Source organism: Geotrypetes seraphini, chromosome 2 (genome assembly GCF_902459505.1).
Source record: "Geotrypetes seraphini chromosome 2, aGeoSer1.1, whole genome shotgun sequence".
NCBI lineage: Eukaryota > Metazoa > Chordata > Amphibia > Gymnophiona > Dermophiidae > Geotrypetes > Geotrypetes seraphini.
Window position 1 is genome coordinate 142480167 of NC_047085.1, and position 16083 is coordinate 142496249.

At 41.6% G+C, this 16083-nt stretch overlaps 1 protein-coding gene across 1 annotated transcript in view; it reads right to left on the minus strand.

The window, feature by feature from the left end:
• Nucleotides 1–16083, minus strand: part of GREB1L (GREB1 like retinoic acid receptor coactivator) — a 415187-nt gene that overhangs the window by 98234 nt on the left and 300870 nt on the right. The window contains 3 exon segments of the mRNA XM_033933926.1: nucleotides 1677–1857; nucleotides 2785–2982; nucleotides 14639–14773. Of these exon segments, the coding sequence (XP_033789817.1) occupies nucleotides 1677–1857; nucleotides 2785–2982; nucleotides 14639–14773 (514 nt within the window).

The following is a 16083-nucleotide window of genomic DNA, read 5'->3' on the forward strand; positions in this document are numbered from 1 at the left end:
CCTTTCGAGCGGGTTTCGCTGACAGGGATACTTGCCCTAAGTGTGCCTCTCCTGGAGCCACGTTGGGGCATATGTTTTGGACATGCTCTTGTATACAGCGGTTTTGGTCTCGGGTTTGGTCTTATCTTCGTTCGTTCCTGCCGAATTTGCCAGCTTGTTCTCCTTTGATTGCTCTTTTTTATGTACTGGATGGGATGGGATCTCTGCCCGGAGGGCACCGTTTGTTTGTCCAGAAAGCTTTCTTACTGGCCAAACGGGCGATTTTAGTGTGCTGGCGGGAGCAGGCTATCCCAACGGTGGTACAATGGCAACGTTCACTCTTTGAATTGGCCTTGCTGGAGCGCCGGGCTGTGTCCGGTAGGGTTCCCCATAGTTGGGATCATTTTCAGGAGATTTGGGAGGCTTATTGGACGGCTTTGCCGCACCGTTCTAGGAGTTTACTGATTAACTCATAGGATATGGGGGACTGCACCTCTTTCTTTCTATTCTATTCTGCTCTCTGGCGCTTGTTGCTTGTTTCCTCACTCACTCATACATACCTGTGTTTTTTCTGACATCTTTCTTTTTGTTGTGCCATCCACATGGGAGGGGGGGGGGGCTGGGTGAGTAGGTTGGGTATCTTTGGGGTGATATTTGTAAAATCTTTTCTGAGCACTTGATTCTTTATGGCACTGTGTGACTGTTGTATTTTTAGTTGATGCCTTGTACTTAGGGTTTGCCGTGGTGTATTATTGCTCTTTTGGCACGGCTGCCTTTTGTTGTGTTCTTTGTTTTTTCGTAATTTGCTCAATAAAATATATTAAAAAAAAACAAAAAAACAGAGAAGAGGCCTTCAATCAGTGCAGCACTAGAATTAAGTTGATCAACTAATTCCTCCTCTACCCCTACCCCCAAAACCTCTTCCCCTTGGAGGGGTGGTGGAGGGGGAAAATATTTTGAGGTTAGCTGAACAACTTAATGGGCAAAGAACTAAGGAGATTTTTAACTAAGCTGCAGTAAGCGCTACTGTGTACTTACCACAGCTTAAAGTGTAAGCCCGAGAGCTAGTCTCGACGGGCGAAATTTAATACTGGGCTGGAGGGCCCAGTTATCGCCCGTTGGGCTAGCAGGTAGGGAAAAAAGGTAAGGGAGGAGTTTTTCCCACCTCGACCTGTCGGAGCTTCTGATTGGTCGAGGCATGGGTTCAGGGGTTCCTGGCTCCTAGGGGCAGCTTTTCCTTCTCTCCCTCCCTTCCGTGGGTGGTTCGGTTGGTGCTGGGGTTTGGGGATGTCGCAGCGGCGGTGTCCCAAGCTACCAAGCGTTTTGGCGATGAGCCATAAAAAGACATGAGCTTGGGGGGAACGAGCGTCAGAGAATGGTATTCTAAGGGGCATCAAGGTCATGCCACCCCCAGGCCCTAGCTGAGGAAGGCGGAGAATTGGGGATTTAGTGTATAAAGATTGTTTACATGGTAGCTCGGATGTTATAATATTTTGTGGATTGTTATTTGTTGTTTATTCTAATAAACAGGGCTGCAGCCTCTATTTTCCAGAAAAAAAAAAAAGGAGAGTTACACACAAAGAGGTCTAAACTCTAGTTACAGTACAAAGCTCAAGCTGTGTTCTTATTGCATTTAATAGCACAAAATAAGTCAACTTGCTGTGTTGCTTCTAAAGAAAAAAGAAAAAATAACTCACCTGGTTAGATCCACATGGGAGTTATCATGCACCAGAACAAAGAGCGTGTAGGGGTTTTGTTTCACTCTTTTCATAAACGCTTCAAATTTTGTCTGAATATCACTGTCTAGTTGGACAACATATTTTTCAGCTCTCTGATGAGCAATACCACCATCCTCCAGACCCAGATCCACAAGAACGCCTGCCAAAAACCAAGAGTATCTGCTTATTTTTTTGCAATAAAGTGGAGAACATAAGAGTAAATGATAACACTACAAAAATTTCATGCGAATTAGACCCACTGAAATTAAAAGTAGAGTCACTTGAGGACAAATATTCAAAACAATTTAAATATCCAGGAGAGACGCCTAGCTATTTAAATTGCCTGACTGTGGTTAGCTGGGCATATTCAGCAACATTTGACTGCATAGCACCACTGAAAATGCCCTGTTAGCATCAAAAACAGCGATTTTGTCGGCATTCTGGGGGCAGAGTCAGCAATTACCTGGTTAAGATTATCTGCATAAATAGGACTAATGGCGTAGTTAGGAGGTGCCAGCACCTCTCCTCCTCTCTGCCCCCACCCCCGCTCTCTGCACATACGCTTGCCCTTTCTACCCCCGCACCTCTTCCTTTCTACCCTTCTACCCCCTGCACTTTCTACCTTCCTTCTCTTCATCTGCATGAGCAGTATCTCCACCCGGCTGTTCATGCCAGCTCTCCCTCTGACATCACTTCCTGGTCGTGGGAACAGATGGTGAGCCAAGGCTGGCACAAGCGTCAAGTTGGAGATGCTGCTCAAACCGGGGAAGTGAAAGAGGTACAGGGGAAGGGGAGGGGCATGTGGCGGGTGGGGAAGGAGTGGGGGCAGATAAGAATGCAGGGACACCACCTCCCCGGGTGCCTCCTGCCCTCGCTATGCCACTGAATAGGACCACATAAAACACAACTTTATCCAGTTCTTCTTAGCCAGTTAAGTGCTCAATATTGCACTTAACTGGCTAAGTTTAACTGGTTGCAGATGTCCGTCTATTCAATGCCAATATAGTTGGTGGCAGCCAGAAAAATGCTGACCACCACTGGATGAGTATCTACCCTCTACTTTTGCATTCTCTCTTATTCTTCCTACCTGATTGCCGAACACGCTGAAGGGTTTGCTGCACCAAGACTTCTGAGCGAGGGACCAAGATGAGGAAGTCCACTTTGCTGAAGCGACCCAGATCCAGACTCTGGCTGCCACTGTCTGCGATAGAACACACCTGTGACAAGAGCTTTCTGGCAACCGTAAGCTGAGGTGGGTAGATCTGGAAGACTTCAGTTTCTGAATCTAGGAAGCAAATGAAACATGCACGCAATGACTGAAATGTGCAACAGCTTTATACATACTTCAGATCTAGACACTTAAAGGGTTCTGGAGATGTTCTTCAGGTACATTCCTAGATAAGGCTCTTTTGGGGGATAAAAACAGAAAAATAAAGAAAAGAAGCTGAACAGAAAGACACTAGTTTTATAATGACCCAAAACATTCCAAACAACAGACACATAATTATTTAGATTTTAAGGGCATTTGCTTTTATGGTTGTTCTTAAAATGATTAATATCTCATTGGGCAGGGCCCTGAAGGGAGATGTTTGGGACCCAGAATCCTGTAATACAATTCTAGCACTGGAGCTACATCCGTAAGTTCACAGTTAAGCTATCACAATGCCTTCTGTTCAGTAAGTGGTGCACAATTATGGAGAAGCAATGAAAGCTTTTAGGTACTCACCAGAATTTGTAATAAGTAACTGCTAAGAACAAAATGAGACAATACTCAGCTGACAGCAGTCAACATTTTTTTTTAATGCTAAATGATGCCAGCTAAAAAAAGACCCAGATTATTCAATGCTGGCCCATATCCAGGCACCACTGTTCCCTGTAAGCCAGTGGTCTCAAACTCAAACCCTTTGCAGGGCCACATTTTGTATTTGTAGGTACTTGGAGGGCCGCAGAAAAAAAATAGTTAATGTCTTATTAAAGAAATGACAATTTTGCATGAGGTAAAACTCTTTATAGTTTATAAATCTTTCCTTTTGACTAAGTGTTAATAATAATATTGTAATTTATAGCTAAAGAGACGTATGATCAAGAAACTGTTTTATTTTACTTTTATGATTATGATAAACAAACCACTGCTGTAAGCCAAGTGGGAGTCCTCCACCAATAGCCCTGCCAGCCCTGCCATTTCACTATCACATTTCAATAGTGAGGGACTGGAAAATAGCAAATGTCACGCCCATCTTTAAGAAGGGATCAAGGGGTGACCCTGGAAACTACAGGCCTGTGAGCTTGACCTCGTTTCCGGGAAAGATGATGGAAGCAATGGTAAAGGACACAATCTGTGACCACATAGAAAACAATGGACAACTGAAGGTGAGCCAGCATGGCTTCTGCAAGGGAAGGTCATGCCTCACGAACTTGCTGTACTTCTTTGAGGGAATAAACAGCCAGATGGATAAGGGGGAATCCATAGACATCAATTACCTTGACTTCCAAAAAGCCTTCGACAAGGTACCTCATGAACGGCTACTTAAAAAGCTGTGGAACCACGGGGTGCAAGGGGATATCTACCGATGGATCAAACACTGGTTGGCAGGCAGGAAACAGAGGGTTGGAGTAAAGGGCCAATACTCAGACTGGCAATGGGTCACGAGCGGAGTTCCACAGGGGTCGGTGCTGGGACCTCTACTGTTCAATATATTTATTAACGATCTGGAGACAGGGACAAAATGTGAGGTTATCAAATTTGCTGATGACACCAAACTCTGCAGCAGGGTTAGAAACACGGAAGACTGTGAAGACCTGCAAAGGGACCTAACGAGACTTGAAGACTGGGCAAAAAAAGTGGCAAATGAGTTTTAACGTAGAGAAATGCAAGGTCATGCATGTAGGGAAAAAGAACCCGATGTTCAGCTACAAAATGGGGGGAACACTGCTAGGGGTGAGTAACCTTGAAAGGGTACCTGGGGGTGATGGTCGACACATCACTGAAACCATCGGCGCAATGTGCGACAGCCTCAAAGAAAGCAAACAGAATGCTAGGCATCATCAAAAAGGGTATCACAACCAGGACGAAGGAAGTCATCATGCCGCTGTATCGCGCAATGGTGCGCCCGCACCTGGAGTACTGTGTTCAATAGTGGTCGCCGTACCTCAAGAAGGACATGGCGGTACTCGAGGGAGTGCAGAGGAGGGCGACTAAACTGATAAAAGGTATGGAAAATTTTTCATACGCTGACAGGTTAAAAATGCTGGGGCTGTTCTCCCTGGAGAAGAGGAGACTTAGAGGGGACATGATAGAAACCTTCAAAATCCTAAAGGGCATAGAGAAAGTAAATAAGGACAGATTCTTCAAACTGTGGGGAGCCACAAGCACTAGGGGTCACTCAGAGAAATTGAAAGGGGACAGGTTTAGAACAAATGCTAGGAAGTTCTTTTTTACCCAGAGGGTGGATGGAACGCGCTTCCGGAGGATGTGATAGGCCAGAACTCTGTACAGGGGTTCAAGGAGGGTTTGGATAGGTTCCTGGAGGATAAGGGGATAGAGGGTACAGATAGAACTTGAGGTAGGTTATAGAAGTGGTCAGAAACCACTTCACAGGTCGCGGACCTGATGGGCCGCCACGGGAGTGGACCGCTGGGCGATATGGACCTCTGGTCTGACCCAGTGGAGGCAACTTCTTATGTTCTTATGACAGGCAAGCTCTGCAGGACTCCAGAGAACTTGCTTGTCTCTAGAAATTAAAAACACAATATAGTAGCCTTCTACTGGCAGCAATGTAGTTGGAGAACTCCTGCTCATCTTAAAGGAAACAGTACCAGGCACTGACACTCCAGCACTCTGAATCTTTGGCAGTGCCTAGAAAGTTATGTGGGTACCAATGATATTCTGTGCTGTACCCCATCTGGCTAACCAGGCTAAGATGGAACAAGAGGCGAGGGTTAGGACAGCCATTATAGTGGGAGATTCAATTATTAGACATACAGATAGTTGGGTGGCTGGTAGATGTGAATATTGCTTGGTTACTTGCCTGCCTGGTGCGAAGGTGGAAGACCTCATGCATCACCTAGATAAGATTTTAGACAGTGTTGAGGAAGAACCTGCTGTCTTGGTATATGTGGATACCAATGACATAGGAAAATGCGGTAGGGAGGTTCTGGAAGCCAAATTTAGGCTCTTAGGTAGGAAGTTAAAATCCCAACATTTTCAGAACTGCTCCCTGTTCCATGCGCAGGTCCCAAAAGACAGGCAGAGCTCCGTAGTGTCAACGCGTGGATGAAGCGATGGTGCAGGGAGGAGGGTTTTAGATTTGTTAGGAACTGGGTGACATATTGGGGAAGAGATAGCCTATTCTGCAAAGATGGGCTCCACCTTAACCAGGGTGGAACCAGGCTGTTGGCGTCAACATTTAAAAAGGAGATAGAGCAGTTTTTAAACTAGAAACTGGGGGAAGGCCGACAGTCGCTTAAACAGCATGGTTTGGGACAAGGTATCTTTAAAAGATATCATCATAAAAGGGAAGACAGAGCATCCTGATAGTGAGATTGCAATAAAGGCCGCAGTAGACCAGGTTTCCTTAAATTCAGAGCAGGCTGATTTTAAAGATTGCAAATTATCTATGCCAACTGCTGAGCAAATTGTAAATAGATATGATAAACACTGTTTGAAATGTCTGTATGCAAATGGCAGAAGCCTAAGCAACAAGATGAAAGAATTAGAATATAATGCACTAAATGAAAAGAAAGATATAATGGGCATCTCTGAAACCTGGTAGAAGGAAGTTAACCAATGGGACACATTCATACCAGGGTACAAGTTATATTATAGCAATAGGGTGGATCGAATCGGTGGAGGAATAGCGTTATATGTTATGGAGGGCCTTGAATCAAATGGATTGAAAATTCTACAGGAGCAGATACATACCTTGGAATCCCTATGGGTAAAAATTCCATGTATAAGGAGGAAAAGGATAGTGATAGGAGTGTACTATCATCTGCCTGACCAGGATGAATGGACAGATGCTGAAATGTTATCAGAAATTAGGAAGGCTAACAAACTGGGTAACACAGTAATAATGGATGAATTCAACTACCCCAATATTGACTGGGTAAATATATCATCAGGGCAAGCTAGGGAGATAAAATTCCTTGATGAAATCAAGGACCGCTTTATGGAGCAGATGGTTCAGGAACAGAGAAGAGGTGAAGCAATTCTAGATCTAGTTCTTAGTGGAGCACATGAATTGGTGAGGGAGGTAATGATACTGGGGACTAGTGCTGCCTGATTCATGATTCGAATCAGGTGAATCGATTTGAATCGGTTTGTTTTTGTAAAAAAAAAACAGACTCACCGATTCAGCCCCGAGACAAGTTCAGGCTTTTTCTCACCGCCAGCCGCCGGACTCGTTTCCATCTAATGTAACTTCTGGTTTTGCGAAACTGGAAGTTACATCAGAAGAAATGACGTGGGAGCGTCAAGCGGCGAGTGAGCGGACCTCGTGCAGCAGACCTCGTGCAGTACCAAAGGTTATTTTTGGCTGGCTCTCTCCCCGCATTTCTCCTCTCTTCCCCGTGATTCCACATCCAGTCCAGTAAGTAAATGAATTGGCTGGGGGGCTGGTTAGTCTTGGGGCCTGAGAATCAGCAGGGGGGCTGGTGAGTCTTGGGGGCTGGGGATGGAAGCTGAGAATTGGCAAGGGGGCTGGTGAGTCTTGGGGGCTGGGGATGGAAGCTGAGAATCAGCAGGTGGGCTGGTGAGTCTTAGGGGCTGGGGATGGAAGCTGAAAATCATTTCTATAGGCTATCAGAAATTTGCTTAATTATCTACTCACACAGAAAAGCAGTAGAAGTCAATAGGTCCTCTGAGTGGGAACAACCTGTTTGATCTTGCACTCGTGATTGACCAATTGTATATCACTGTTTAATTTATCACATTGATTAATTTGAGCACACGTGAGGTGTCCTATGATGGTGTGCAGGCAGAGGGTGATTAACCTGTGCCTTATTGTGTAAAGTGCTGGAGAATTCTCTCCCCTCGCTTACCTCTCACGCTGAGGACACCCTGCTTCAGTATAATCATTTATATGATTTATCTTATAAACATTATTACGTGGTCTTTTCCTCAAGTGCTGAGACATCAGGTTGTTCCCACTCGGAGAACCTACTGACTTTTACTGCTTTTCTGTGTGGCTTTAACATTTTTGCTATTCATTATACCTAAACTATTATTCAGTAAAAAAATTTAGTTTGTTCAATCAAATCCTGTCTGGACATTGGACTTCTATGAGTGAATGTTCTGCTTGATTGAACAAACTAAATTTTTTCTACTGAATAATAGTCTAGGTACAATGAAAGTAAATAGCAAAAATGTTTGAGTAGATAATTAAGGAAATCTTTTTCATATTGCTTGCTTATGGACTGGGAAAAAAAAAAACTGTTCAAGCAAATGTCTCCAAAACTACTTTAATGGAAAAATGTGATATTTTTGAAGTACTTTGTGAAATTTATTGTGTTGTTGATGCCTGCTGGCATCCTTGCGGACGAGCAGTTTGCAGTTTTTTCCAGGCACTGGGAATGCGCATCTGGTTTTTGCTTTTTGTCAGGAAATATTATGTATGCAAACTTGTATGAAAATGTTTTGTTTCTATTTTAGAGTACTGCTTGACTAAAAGATGGACAAAACAACTGCTGAAAATAAAGACTCTACTTGTGCATCAAGTTCAGTTGGGCAACAACGTTCCATAATATGGTCTGTATTTGATCATTTGGATAATGAAAATGGTAGACGCAAGCTTTGCAAAGTAGCTGTTAAACACAGTGGTGGCACCCATAATTTGTGGCAGCATGTCGAAAGACATCATAAAGGAAAATATCTTGAGCTACAAATCAGCAGCACTGGTAGAAAAGCTTCTGTACCAGCCAAAGGTTTGGTTTCATCCTTCTTCCAAAAGCCACTGCAGCCAACAGATAAAAAAAGGATTGACAATGCACTTTGTTATTTCATTGTAAAGGATGAAGGCTTTCTTCATTATTCACAATCTTTGAATGGAAGCTATACAGTACCGTCAAGGCAAACTTTAGATCAAATGATTGATGCTAAATATGAAGAAGTTTCCGCCCATGTTATAGATAAGCTTCACCATCTTAAGTATGTAAGCGTCACAACAGACCTCTGGACAAGCAGAACCATGGAGGCTTATATTACCATCACAGCACATGGCATATCTAAAGGCTTTCAACCAGTCAATGTTGTGCTGGAAATGCATCACATGTCTGAGCGACATACAGGTGACAATATTGCTGATACAGTTGAAAATGCTATGAAAGCGTGGAAGCTAGAAGGCAAGGTTTTTGCTGCTGTCACCGATAATGCTGCCTCAATGAAAAAAGCTGTGGGCAAACTTATTCGAAAAGGTGTCTGCATGGTCCACTACAACTGCTTTGGACATACACTTCAGTTGTGTGTCGAAGATGGACTACGATCTTAGCAAGCTATCACAGATATCATTCACAAATTCCGTGACTCTTTTCATCATAGTACAATACTCACAGAAAGTTTGAAGACGGCTCAAGAGACTCTGGGAATGCCTGTAAAGAAACTCATTGGTGATGTAAAAACTAGATGGAACAGTACTTGCCTCATGTTACGAAGTGTGATTGAGTTACAGCATCCTATCAGCCCCCCCGACCAAACTAATAATCCCTTGCCTCCCTCCCTACCCTTCCCCTCCCCCCATGCAACAATTATTGGATCATTTTGTAATTGTCACTGGTTTATACCATATAATTGTTAACTAATTCTCTGCACCTACATTGTATAAATCGCTCTGAACTGTTTTTCGATATGCTGTAACCTCGATGTAACTTCGCTATAACTAAGCTGTAACTTCGCTGTAAATGTACAGTCTCTTATCCTGTAAACCGCTCTGAACTGTTTTGTGGTATTGCGGTATAGAAAAATAAAGTTATTATTATTATTATTATTATGTTTATGTAACAGTAAAGCCACAAAGAAATCAGCACCTTTGGAATGTGACTATGATTTAGCACGCAAGCTTGTAGATATATTGGAAGCTTTTGAAGAAGCAACTACAATTGCATCTGGTGAGCAATATGTTACTGTGTCTGTTGTTAATCCAATGGTTGAACACCTGCTAAATTCCATTAGTGAGTCTGGCAATGAATCAAGCGAATCAGATGTAAGAACTGATGATGATGGGGACGAGGGAGAGGGATGTAGTGATGATAGCGAGTCAAGAAATGTGAAGATCATCAGTTCCTTCACAGACAAACTGAAAAAGAGTTTATTGCAAAGATTTCAAAACATTTTATATAATAATAACTCTTACAGATTAAGCAGCTTTCTGGACCCAAGATTCAAGTCTACATATGGTGAGGTAACAGATATAACTACATTTGTTATACAAGAGATCCTGAAGATGCAAACACCGAGCATCCCACCAGCAACACTAACTGAACCAGAAAGTACTCCTGTGGTACCTGAACAACTTCACTTGCAGGATACAGATTTATCTCATCGGCAACACAAGCGCAACTTTTGGGAAACAGTTAAAAATACTAATGTGGCTGCCATTAAAGCTAGACTTCCATCGATGTCAGACAATAGTGAAATCAGCCTCAGATGCAATGCAGAGCTTGCGTGCTATAAATTTGAACAATCCTTGGAATCTGATGGTGATGTATTTGTATACTGGCATGACAGACAAGAGAAGCTACCTTTACTAAGCCAGCTTGCTCAGAAGTTTCTATGTTCGCCAGCAACTTCTGTTCCTTCAGAAAGAATATTCTCTGCAGCAGGTCAAATAATTGTTGCTCGGCGAAGTTGTCTGAAGCCAGCCAAAGCTCACAAACTGATATTTCTAAATAAATGGCAAATGTAATTTATTTAATCCATGTTTCTAACTAATTTTAAAGCTATGTTATAGTTTGGATGTTCCTATTTTTGACATGATATTGCCTTGGTTAAATAAAATGTTTAAACTTAAAAAGCTGTGTCATTAACAGTGAATCGAATCGAATCAAAAAATCGATTCAACAGGGTGAATTGAATCGAATCGAATCAAAATATTTTTCTCTGAATCGGGCAGCACTACTGGAGACGCTTGATAACAGTCATCATAACATGATCAGATTTGATATAATCCCTGGAATAAGTTTATACAGGAAATCCAATATAACAGCACTTAACTTTAAAAAAGGAGACTATAACATGAGGAGAATGGTAAAAAAGAAACTTAAAGGTGCAGCTGCAAAGGTCAAAAATATACATCAGGCATGGATGTTATTTAAAAATACCATCCTGGAAGCCCAGACTAGATATATTCCATGTATTAAAAAAGGAGGAAGGAAGACCAAACAGCAGCAAGCATGGTTAATGAGTGAGGTGAAAGAAGCTATTAGAGCTAAAAGAGAATTCTTCAGAAAGTGAAAGGATCCAACTGAAAATAATTGTAAACAGCACAAGGAATGGAAAATCAAATGCAAGGTACTAATAAGGAAGGCGAAGAGAGATCTTAAAAAGAAGATAGCGCTGGAAGCAAAAACACAGTAAAAACTTTTGTAGGTATATATTATAGATGCTTTTATGTGATAATACAAGGGTTATGACAAGCTTTATTCTTTAAGACTGAGTATTGTCTATGAAGGTTACAGTTGAAATTTGATGAACTAATGACTATATCAGATTGAAATACACTTTGTGTTTTTACCTTGTATTTGATTCATTTGTTTTGTTCTGATATTATGTATATTTTTATGTGCACTGCTTATATTTTAAGTGATTTATAATTTTTTTAAATAAATAAAAAATAAAAGCAAGAAGCTGGAAACAGAATCAGTTGGACCACTAGACAACTAAGGGATAAAAGGGGCTCTCGGGGAGACAAGGCCATAGCGGAGAGATTAAATGAATTCTTTGCTTCGGTCTTCACTGAGGAAGACATAGGGCAGTTGCCAGTGCCAGGAACTGTACTCAATTCTGATGAATCAGAGAAACTCATACAAATCTCTGTAACACTGGATGATGTAATGGGTCAATCTGACAAACTGATCAGTAGCAAATCACCTGGACCGGATGGTATACATCCCAGAGTGCAGATAGAATTGAAAAATGAACTTGCAGAATTATTGTTAGTAATTTGTAATTTTTCTTTAAAAACCAGCATAGTACCGGAAGACTGGAGGGTGGCCAATATGACGCCAATCTGGGAGACTGAAGGGTGGCCAATATGATCCAGGAAATTATAGACCATGAGTCTGACATTGGTGCCGGGCAAAATGGAAGAGACTATTATATAGAACAAAATGACAGAACATATATGTAAGCCTGGATTAATGAGAGAAAGCCAACATGGTTTTAGCCAAGGGAACTCTTGTCTCACCAATCTACTGCATTTTTTTGAAGGGGTGAATGAACATGTGGTCAACAGTGAATCGGTTGATATTGTATATATGGATTTTCAAAAGGCATTACACAAACTACCTCATAAAACACTTCTAAGGAAATTAGAAAGTCATGGGATAGGAGGTAATGTCCTTTTATGGATTAAGAACTGGTTGAAAGACAGAAAATAGAGAGTGGGTTTAAATGGTCAATATTCTCAATGGAGAAGGGTAAATAGTGGTATTCCCCAGGAGTCTGTACTGGGACCGCTGCTTTATAACATTTATCAATGATCTAGAGATAGGAATAACTAATTAGATAATTACAGTAAATTTGTTGATATCACAAAATTGTTCAAGGCTGTTAAATCATAAGTGGATTGTGAAAAATTGCAAGAGGACCTTATGAGACTGGAAGACTGGGTGTCAAAATGGCAGATGATGTTTAATGTGAGCAAGTGCAAAGTGATGCATGTGAGAAAGAGTAACCCGAACTATAGCTACTTGATGCTGGGTGCTATGTTAGGAGTCACTACCCAGGAAAAGGATCTAGGTGTCATTGTTGAGGAAACATTGAAACCCTCAGCTCAATGTGTGGCGGAGGCTAAGAAAGCAAATAGAATGTTAGGAATTATCAGGAAAGGAATGGAAAACAAAGATGAAAACATTGTAATGCCCTTATATCTCTCTAATGCGGTGTGCAGTTCTGGTCACCATATCTCAAAAAAGATATAGCGGAATTAGAAAAGGTACAGAGAAGAGTGACAAAAATGATAAAAGGTTTGGGATGCCTTCCCTATGAGGAAAGGCTAACATGGCTAGGGCTCTTCAGCTTGGAGAAGAGACGGCTCAGAGGCGATATGATAGAAGTCTATAAAATACTGAGTGGAGTGGAAAGGGTAGATATGAATCGCTTGTTCACTCTTTCCAAAAATTCTAGGACTAGGGAGTATGCGATGAAGCTACTAAGTAGTAGATTTAAAACAAACAGAGAAAATATTTCTTCACACAATGTGAATTAAACTCTGGAATTCATTGCCGGAGAATGTGGTGAAATCACTTTTAGCTTGGATGGATAATTTCTTAACTGTATCCATGACATCTTGTTTGTCTGTTTTGCCTGTTTAGATTCCAAGCTCTTTTGAGCAGGGACTGTTTTCTTACTCTTTGTGACTCTGTATAGTGCTGCATGCTTCTGGAAGCACTATAGAAATAATTAATAGTAGTAGTAGTAAAAGAGAAGTCCATAAGCCATTATTGACATGGCTTAGGGAAATCCACTGCTTATTCCTAGGACAAGCAGCGTAAAATCTGGGATCTAGCTAGGTACTTGGAACCTGGGTTGGTCACTGTTGGAAACAGGATGGTTTGATGGCCCTTCGGTCTGTCCCAGTATAGTAATTCTTATGTTCTTAGTTTGTATGACTTTATTTATTATTATTCTGTATGATAATGTGTTAAATTTATGTATTCTTTTATAATTAATCTGTTGTACCTATTTTTTTATCTGTAAATCGCTTAGCAATTTAAATTAAGCGATTCAACAAGTTAAAAATAAACTTGAAACTTGTCCTACTCAGTGGCATAGCGAGGGTGATAGGTGCCCAGAACGGTGGCACCCAGCATCACCGTGCGTCTTTGTACTCTTCCCTGCCGCTTGTGTGTGTGTGTGTGTGTGGGAAGTGATGTCAGAAGGAAGCCAAGGCCAACCCAAATAGGCGGTCTCCCCCCACCCTCCCGGTCCTACTTGCACTGTTAGCTATCTAGGCACTGGCACTAAATATCACTAGTATCCACTTAACTCCACGCTGCTCCTTGTGACCCTGGGCAAGTCACTCAGTCCTCCATAGCCCCAGGTACGTTAGATAGATTGTGAGCCCACCGGTATAGATAGGGAAAAATGCTTAAGTACCTGATTGTAAAACCGCTCAGGTAATCTTGATAGGTGGCATATAAAAACCTAATAAATTTGAAACTTGGAAATCCTGGTTCTACCCAGAGACTACCACAGATTACCTCAGCACTAATTAGGGAGTGTTATGGAGGTCAGAGGTGATATTCAGTAGCATTGCCTAGAGCTACTGATATCCTTTCCTAGCCTTGCTCTATATCAGGGGTGTCCAACCTGTGGCCCAAGGGCTGCATGCGGCCCCATGAAGTATTTTGTGTGGCCCCGGTTGAGGGCGATGCAGTGTTTTCCTCTGCTGCCCCAGGGTGTTTACCGTCTTGCCAGCTCCCTCTTCTGTCTTGCTGCAGCGTTTGCGCTTTTTTGTGGCCCCAGAAAACTTTTTTTCGGCCAATGTGGCCCAGAGAAGCCAAAAGGTTGGACACCCCTGCTCTATATGATTTAAGTAGGAGGAACCTCTGCTGCCCTCTTCAGTTTGTTTGGTTTTTTTAAAATATCAGGCCCAAAAATAATACAAATGCTTGGTTCACCGAGCTGGATGGTCTTCTGTTTTAGCTGTGGCAGACCATTTCAAAAATGGCACTGCTATCCATCAGGAAACTAACCCTTCCTCTGTAAAACAAGAAGCAAGCTTTACCGGTGCTCAGTGTAGGAGCCATTTCTGCAGCCTCCAGAGAAAGGACCTGGTCATTCACATCTCCATTAAAAGGAACCATTACATTATCCCCTCTTCTTTGCTGTATCCTCTCCAGTAACTTATCTAAATCATCTCCTAGGGAAAATAAGATTTAAATTAGAAAAATAAGCCATTTTTATACTGCTTTATTACCTTTTCTTCCTCCAAAAATTAAGCACTTAAAATGCCTCAGAACAGCATAATTCAACCTCAATACAAACCCAGAGCTGCCAAGATACCCATTCCAGGAGGAAGACTTTTTGACCAGTCCTAGTTTTAAATTTACATCCTACAGTGATGTCATATTTGTAGTCCATGATTCTATTCATTGAAATCAGTGCTTCAGGTCTGAAAATGTACCAGGTTGAGGTTGGCAGAAATCCAGGACCAGTGAAAAAGTTTCTCTCCTGGAATGAGTAACTAGGCAGCTCTACCAACCTATCACATCTCCAGCTCCCACTAGGGAAGATGGTAAATCGTAATCCTCCCTCACTATTACAAATTAGGTGGCAATTTTCAAACAAGTACATATGTGTTTTTGGAAAATTCAGCATATGGGTTTTGCTCCTGCTATTTCTGTGGGTACTTTTTCCAATGAAAACCCAAATCTAATGAAAATGTATATACCTAAGCACATTTGTCACTCAAATCCTGCCCTGTGAACACTTTCCTGATATGCACGAATATGTTGGGTAATTTTCTAGTAATATCCAGTTAATGAAACAATGGACCCTTCTCAGATTCAGTTGAATGGCTATAGCTCCATTTTGTGGCTCAAAAACTTGTTTTGTACACAGGAACTGAGATAAGTGTTTCTTATTTGAATTGAGCAATTTGTGTTCTGGAGTTGATTAGAGTTGACAAAATACTTTTATTCAAAGAAACTGTATATGTTTTGGTGTGAACCTTTTTCATCCTTTCAGTAGGGAGTCTTTGGATTCTTATATGGGGAGATTTTTTTCAGCCTATGGCTTGTTTGTCCACTTTGAATCATGGATTTATTATCAATTGACTGAAGCATTTTAAACTAATGATTTGCTCTGTAGGGGAAGTGTTTAGCACTGAAGTTTTACTTCAAGTCAACATTGATTACCGTATTATGGATTAATTGCTCACTCAGCATGATAATGTATTAACAGGAGTTTCTGGATATATCCAGAGTATAATTTTCAAAGGCCTCTTTTATGTGTGACAGGATCACGTCCATCTGTTCAGCTACCCATAGACACAATAACTCCCCAAAAGAAAGAATGAAAATACATTAAACTAAGGACATAGTAACAAAAGGTGAATATATTGGACAAGTTTATAAACTAGAAAATGTTGGGGCAGTATTTCAGAGCAATAAGCCTCCAAAAAACTTCTAGCAGTGCTACAGAAATGATAAGTAGTAGAAAAAATTTCCC